The sequence below is a fragment of the Ips typographus genome, linkage group LG2 (assembly GCF_016097725.1).
Source record: "Ips typographus isolate SLU linkage group LG2, UJ_Ityp_2.0, whole genome shotgun sequence".
NCBI lineage: Eukaryota > Metazoa > Arthropoda > Insecta > Coleoptera > Curculionidae > Ips > Ips typographus.
In genome coordinates this window covers 14,890,257-14,897,724 of record NC_138423.1, presented here as the reverse complement: position 1 = coordinate 14,897,724, position 7,468 = coordinate 14,890,257, and the positions used below count along the sequence as shown (strand labels likewise).

Below are 7,468 nucleotides of genomic sequence, written 5' to 3'. Positions count from 1 at the left end.
AAGTGATATACAATATTAGGCGTCTCTCTTTATCGTGACGTAGAAAAAGATGCACTGAGTTCGAGAATTAAAAAGATATTTGTAATGACTGTCAAATTTTAACTTTCAATAATTTAGCTGTGATGCAGCGACGCCAAATCTACTAAATTCTTTCTAGTTTTAGGGGTTTCTACTTTGCAGTGAATGGTATGCACTTTTATCCTTTGAATCAAAAAAGTGGCACAGTCACTACACTGACATTATAGATTTCCAACATCTAAACCATTTTTATGAATACAAGTTTGTTAAAAAGCTTTTAAAGTGCAAGAGTTTTTTCAACTTGTTAAGAAGTGCAGTGGTATCTACTTGGCATCACTGTGTGATTTTAAAAATAAGGGTTTGAGTTTGACCGTTAGTGTAGTTTGCTTGATTTCTATTGATTTTTTGGAAAAAACTCACTTTTTGAATAGTAAAACTAGTGAAAATATGTCCAGTAATATTTTCCAGAACAGCTCCGATAACATTCTGAACATCTCAGGCAACCCTTTGCTAAATCTGGAGCAAGAAGTAAAGGACCAAGTCGAAATCCTGAACGTTCAGCAAAAGAAATACCAGGAACACCAAATCCTGCTCTCCTTCATCGAGGAGTTTGTTAAAGATGAAAGCAAACCCATTCAGTTGAGGCTAAAAGTAAAAAACGTTCTACTAGAACACCAAATTAAATGTTCGAAACCAGCTGAGAGTGAGGATGATATCCTTGGAGTGACGTTAAATGAGGAACTGTCTGATTCAGAAGGTATGCAACTGAGCATTTGTCTTGAAATGATGATGAAAAGGAAAGTCAAAGCTGTAGAAGAGAAACTCACCAATAAAATAACAGGAAGTGAATCTCTTTGGAAACTGTCAGCAGAAGACTCTGAGATTCTAAAACTACTAACTGAACTAAATAGTCAACAGGAACTATACGCCAGTCAGCAGAAGCAAGCTTTGGAACTGCTAGAGAAACTCAAATATGGCAAGCTAGATATTGTACCTGAACTGATAGAGCACAAAATTGCAAATATCAAATTGAATTATGATCTGAACCTGGTAAAAGCTGAAATAGCAAACTGCAAGTGGCAGACAGATGTGTTTAATGAAACATCTAGCTCTTTAGAAGCCTACAAATTACTACTTAAAGATATGAAAGAAGAGGAAACTGAGCTGCAGCATGAGATTGAGAGACTTGAAATTCTAAAACAAAAGTATGCTGATGTGTCCTGCCCTGAGTACAATGATATTCTAAAATCCTATTTGCAGTATAAGGAAGCTTTGGAAAGAAAAGAGTTAATAAAACAAGTCTGTATGTAATATTTATTTTAATATCTTAATGTTAAAAAAAATATATTTTAAGTTTATTTCTTAAAGATGTCTAAAGTTATATTTAAACCAATGTTTATAACTAGAGTCAGGATTAAAAAGCACTAATATCCTGAAAAAAATGCCTATTAAGCAAAATTATTTTCCTCAAAAAAGCATTAAAATTTGTAAAAAAGCTTTTAAAAAGCTCAAAACTCTTTCAGAGATGCAAATATTTTTACTTTTTTTGAGTTCTAGATATTTTTTAAAGCTTTTAAACGGCTTTAGCAGCATACAAAAGATTTTAGACTCCTTTCAACTACTTCAAGAGCATATTGAAGGTTCTGGAATGCTTTAGAGGTATTTGGAAATTATTATACTGTAGAATTTATATATATTTTATAGTTTTTAGACAGTTTTGATATCTTTTGGGAGCATCTGGACTAGTTGAAGAGCATTCTAGATTGTTTTGAAAGGCTTCCGACTGTTTTAGAAGCATTTTGGTGTTTCTGCAGTGTCTTGAAATCTTTTCAGACTACTTTAGGAGCATTGAAGGTTCTGGACTACTTTTAAGGCATTTGAAACCTTGTAGACGGTTCTAGAAACTTTTAGAAGCTTTTCAACTGTTTTAAAAGCCTACGGAAGCTTTTAGACTGCCTTGAATTTTTTTAAAAGCTTTTGGAAACTTCTACACTGTTTTGGAAGACTTTCGACTGCTTAAGAAGCATTTTGGAGTTTCTGTAGTGTTTTTTTTTGTAATTCTAACCGTTTTCGAGATATTTTCCAAAAACTACTTTGATGCACTTTTTACCGAAAATTAGTTCAAAACTTTAACACCCTGTCGCTTGGTTATTTTTAGGCTTTCAGGGTGGTTCAACCACTCAAATAAATTGTCTTGAACTGCACTTTTAAGTGGTGTAGACTCGGGTGTAGAGCAAATTGTATCTAAAAAATTGTGTACAGGGTGAGCAAAAATAATGATCCACTTACAATGTTGTGCACACCCTGTATACCGGCAACTGTATTGAAGTTCAAACGTTAGGTAGTTTGGTTTAGTGGTCCATTTTTTGCCACAATTTTGCACTCTTGTAGTTTCTATGTAAATCTAACCGTTTTCGAAATATTTACTAAAAACCACTTTAATTGAGGCGGCGCGGCGGTCAGTATAGTAAGCCAGGAAAAACCTTAATTTTGACAGATTTTTGGTGCATTTTCCCAAAAAATTGCGAATAACTTGATTATTTGAAACGTTCCGTATCTCTCATGTCCTTTTTGCTCTCGGGAGAGCATGGTGACATCATGTTTCTATTGCTCGGATCGTATTTCTCCATCCTGCTCTGTCCTGAGCTGCAAGAGAAGCTTCTTGCAGACCGTGACCAATGATTTATTTGGTTTGATCCACCCAGCGCGTCAGAGACCTGGTCGTTTACCATTAATCTTTCCCTCCACAATAAGTTTTTCCAGCCCATTCGTTCTCTTTGAGATGTGTCCAAAATATCGTAGGTATGATTGGTTTATCCTGGTTGATAGCCTTGTCGTGACTTTTAGTTTTTTAAGGATTGACACGTTAGTACGATGTTCTGTGTATGATATTCGCAGCATCATTCTGTAGGCCCACATTTCAAAAACATAAGCAGCAAAAAGCATTTCAATAGCACGTTCCTTATAGACACATACACATGCCCTAATTTTTAAAATTGTCTTTATCTGTCTTAATTAGTTTAGGTTAATAGTAGAAATGTGACGTAAAGTGTCATTTGTCAAAATATAATTTTTAATGGTACCATGTCTTGAAAACTGTTAAAAATGTCCATTTAACACATTTCAAAGTCAGCGACTAAATGGCGGCAGATACAGCAAAACGGACACCAGATTCGTGTTTTCCAAGCCATAATTAGTTAAAATGGCCTTTTTAGACTACTTTAGGAGCATTTAGAAAGTGATTGCAGTTTAAAGAGCACTAAAAGGTTCTGGACTGTTCTTAGGGCATTTAAAACCTTGTAGACCAGTCTAGAAACTTTAGGAAGCTGTTAAACTGCTCTAGAAGCGTACAAAAGCTTTTAGACTGTGTTGAAATCTTTTGAGAGCTTCTATAGATAAGTTGAAAAGCGTTTGGAAACTTTTCGACTGTTCTAAAAGCTTTTGGAAGCTTCTAGACTATTTTGTAATCTTTTGTAATGGGAATGAGTTTTCAAGAAGTTGCCGACAACTTTGCAGCCGCCTATCCAGAACGACCAATACCTAACACGACAACGGTATTTCGGATGTACAAACAATTTATAACAACAGGCTGTGTCGTCAATTCTCACGTAAAGCGAAAAAGAAGCAGTTTTGTAGTCAATGAAGGACTTTGTAACGGACATTTGTGTAGGAATCACAGAGAACCCATCAGCTACTCTTACGGATCTGGCTGAAAATAATAGAAGATCTCGAAGTAGTTGCTATAAAGCCCTCAACAAAGAAAAGTACAAATCCTTTAAAATACGTAATGTCCAAGAGCTGTTACCACATGATTATTTTGCTAGGATGGAGTTTTGTGAGTACTGGATGTATAAAATGAATATTTACCCAAATATTACAAGCCAAATACTTTTTACTGATAACCCCTACGTAATCCAACAAACACATACTCAAATGGACCATGGACGTTGGCGTTTTGGACCTTTTAAATGGCCAGCGCGAAGTCCAGATATCTCGCTATTAGATTACTTTTATTGGGGATATCTTGCAGGGAAAGTGTACGATAATTCAAGAGGAACGCCTGCAGATGTGCCAGATCTGAAGGATCGCATTATTGAGGCGTCTCGAAGCATCGCTGCCCGACGTCTTTTGAACGTCAAAAGGGCATTTTATGATCGTTTGGGATACTGTTTATGGTAGCTTCAAACGGAGGTCACTTTGAACAATTCATTAAAAAAAAATACTCCTTTTGTACTTAATTTTCTTGATATAAAGATAATATTCGCATTTTGACCACCCTGTTTTACTTACTATGCCAAATTTTACCTGCGACATGCCCTGCCAGTATCAAAAACCACAAATACCTTCCATACATATAGGGAGTATGGAAAGATAAGATATTTTTGAAAGAAGATCACGTCGTACACGAAAAATCACTTTTTTACCAAATTGGTAAACCTACTTAAGCTTCAGGGTACGAAACAGCCATCCGTCAAGAAATTTCATGTTGCGCGTTAAAAAAAACGCACTGTATAGTGTTTTGGAATGTTTTTACATTTTTTAGACTACTTCGGAGCATTTGGAAATTATTTGGTCAGTTTAAATTTGTAAATTGACACTTTTGAAACAGATAATTGGTATGTTTTTGTCTCAGAAGCCTTCAATATATCAATATAGCTTGCAATTGTAAATTAGCCTATTCAACTTAAAACCATAGAAAAAATAGCAGCAAATAAGCACAAAAAACTAAATTAAGCACAAAAAAATCTGCCAAATGACGTGTTTTTGCGTAAATCGTTAACATTAGATGTCCAAGGTTGGTTGCTTTTATTATTTACAAAAAGCAAAATTTCTAGAAATCTGGAACAGCCTATTGTTATTTGTAATTTTATTAAATTTTTATTTTACTCTATATCCAATCTTTAAACAGTAATTATTTAATGATAGTTCTACCTTTTAACTGAACAATGCATCAAATTCTTACCCTCCAAAAACAAACCAAGCTCCAAAAAAAAAAAATTTTGCAAATTTTGCTAAAGAGTTATTCAATTCTGATAAAGGATCATAAAATGGGAGGTGGGAGAGACAAAATCTTGAAGAGTAAAAAATAGTGTTTAACTACTACATTTATTAAATTGTAGAAAATAATACATACACATATTGAAGGAAAACAGTATAAATAATAAAAGCTATTTTACTTGACAATAAAAAATCCAACAATGCATATTATAATAATATATAAAAATAAACACATTCAAGAGGTGGACCACTTAAAAAACGCGCTAACTTTATGCCAAATCACACCTGTGGATACTTAGATAATTTTAAATATATCATTTTCATCTTCACAGAATCTCTAACCTTATCACTTTTACAATTAAGATAATTGATTATTCTCTCTACTGGCTTAGGCGACTGAACTGTTATAAGCCTCCATTATTGTATTCTATGTACAGAATGCAGCAACAAGAATAATTCAATTCTGTTGTCTTAACTGTTCAAAAAAAAACCCACAGCTAATCACCTTATCATATATTGCAGTGCATGTTTTGTTGTAAAGGCCTGTGCATACTTATATATCACCATTGACCTCCACATAAATAGTTATTTTTAGGGCTGCGAAACCAAATTAATAAATTTCATAAACATCTATCATAATTCTACAGCTAAAAAGTTTTTAAGTAGTTATTATCGGTAAACCTGGAATAAAATCTAAAGACAACTTCGCCTGGCGATGACAATAATTAACGTGATATAAAATTAAACACAAAATTCTTAATCCTGGAGATTCCAATTTGCGTCCCCCTAAGATAGTGCACAACTAGCAGGAGCAGTTGTCCTTGTTGGTTTGCTGGTCATTGGACAGATTGTTGCGTCCTGGTTGGGATGGTTTGTGTTGTACACCGGATTCGGCAGCATTTAAATCCAAACGGCCATCTTGAATGCTCTGATAAATTTTCTTAGCTGTCTCTAGGAATGCTTCTTCAACATTATCACCTCTAAAATACATAATTTAGAACTAATTGACATAAATAGATAAGAAAAACTCCATTGTGACTTTTACACTGCTTTAACTTCAAAACAAAAACATTACTCACGTTTTAGCACTAGCTTCAACAAAGAGCAACCCATTTTCTTCTGCAAATTTACTAGCTTCTTCATAAGTAACATCACGCTGTCCTTCCAAATCACACTTGTTCCCAATAAGAAATATTACAGTGCTAGGGTTGGTTAAATTCCTTGTATCTGTCAACCAACTACTTAAATGATTGTAAGTTGAACGTCGTGTGATATCATAAACCATAAGAGCGCCAGCAGCCCCTCTATAATAAGATCGAGTGACGGCTCTGAACCTTTCCTGTCCAGCTGTATCCCAAATTTGTAGTTTGATTTTTTGACCAGATACTTCAATGATTCTGGTTCCAAATTCCACTCCAATAGTGTGAGGACAATCAGCCATAACTACAAATTTCTTGATTAGTGATTCAGGTTTTTAATTAGAGTTAATTTGACGTTGTTTACACAAACTGTACAGGTTGGGTACCTACATTTTTTTTCAGTGAATTGATGAAGGAGACAAGACTTGCCCACTCCCATATCACCGATAATGATGTATTTGAAAATATACGAGTAATTATAAGGTCCCGCCGACATTTTTCTGAAAGGAAAACAGATATTGCCCTATATCACCAAAACGTACACAAAGAATCTTACCCTCAGTTTGATCAGCTCCTTTGATTTTTCTCAATGATCGCCAACAAAAAAGCGTTAATTAGTCACGAGCGAGTGAATGTTTTTAGTTAATTAAGTGGTTTTGCTTTTGTTGGACAATTTAATAAAAATACATTCAAGCTTCAAATGTGGGTGGCCATCACGGAAAACCACAAAACAGGGAAAAAAATAAGAAAACATATGACGTGTGACAACACCGATTATGTCATTATAGAGGTTTTGACATTTGAGTTGAAAGCGTCAACAATGAGATGTCAGTGACGTTATAAGTAGGATAAATATACTTTTGGTTAGTTTTCTTTGACACTACATTTTTTATTGAAAAACGCTGTAATTAATTATTACTTCGACAATAAGTCAAAAAAGGGATTTTAACAGAATAATTAAACATTGAAAACCTCAGAACACCCTAACTATGATCCCAATTTGTGAAAAATATCCCAAAAAGTGTTTGCGCGTTAAACAAATTAGTTAAATTTTAAAACACGTCCTACCTTCTGTCGCAGAAGTGGTAGTTACGACATACTGTGACGTCATATTGAAATTTACTTATGTGGCATAAGTAAATTGTGCAAAAATCGAGAGTCAACTTTAGCGCCCTCTAGCGGCTAAACGGGACCACATAGTCGTGCCCGCTCAACGTCACGTGATAGACCCGTTCATTAGCTTTCTTTTCTTATACAGGGTGTTTCAAATAAGCGAGTTATAGACGATTTTCGGGAAAAGTGCACCAAAATTT

At 34.5% G+C, this 7,468-nt stretch overlaps 2 protein-coding genes across 2 annotated transcripts; one reads left to right on the top strand and one right to left on the bottom strand.

Moving 5' to 3' along the window:
* Positions 1–228: 228 nt before the first annotated feature.
* On the top strand, positions 229–1,385 carry LOC145725332 (uncharacterized). Its single transcript, XM_081974046.1, has one exon. The coding sequence runs from the start codon at positions 466–468 to the stop codon at positions 1,327–1,329; it is 864 nt and encodes a 287-aa protein (XP_081830172.1). The 5' UTR covers positions 229–465; the 3' UTR covers positions 1,330–1,385.
* Positions 1,386–5,105: 3,720 nt separating this feature from the next.
* Rab14 (RAS oncogene family member Rab14) lies at positions 5,106–6,904 on the bottom strand. Its single transcript, XM_081974047.1, has 4 exons — positions 6,712–6,904; positions 6,546–6,655; positions 6,096–6,459; positions 5,106–5,996 (listed from the first exon to the last, which is right to left on the bottom strand). The coding sequence occupies exons 2-4, from the start codon at positions 6,649–6,651 to the stop codon at positions 5,819–5,821; spliced, it is 648 nt and encodes a 215-aa protein (XP_081830173.1). The 5' UTR covers positions 6,652–6,655; positions 6,712–6,904; the 3' UTR covers positions 5,106–5,818.
* Between the last annotated feature and the right edge of the window lie 564 nt (positions 6,905–7,468).

Excerpts from the sequence above, each read along its gene's own strand:
- Rab14 (XM_081974047.1), bottom strand. The coding sequence starts at position 6,651 with ATGTCGGCGGGACCTTATAATTACTCGTATATTTTCAAATACATCATT. Across the intron at positions 6,460-6,545 it reads TCAATTCACTGAAAAAAAAT|TTATGGCTGATTGTCCTCAC; the intron begins GTAGGTACCCAA and ends AGAAATTTGTAG. Across the intron at positions 5,997-6,095 it reads GTTGAAGCTAGTGCTAAAAC|AGGTGATAATGTTGAAGAAG; the intron begins GTGAGTAATGTT and ends TATGTATTTTAG.
- LOC145725332 (XM_081974046.1), top strand. The coding sequence starts at position 466 with ATGTCCAGTAATATTTTCCAGAACAGCTCCGATAACATTCTGAACATC.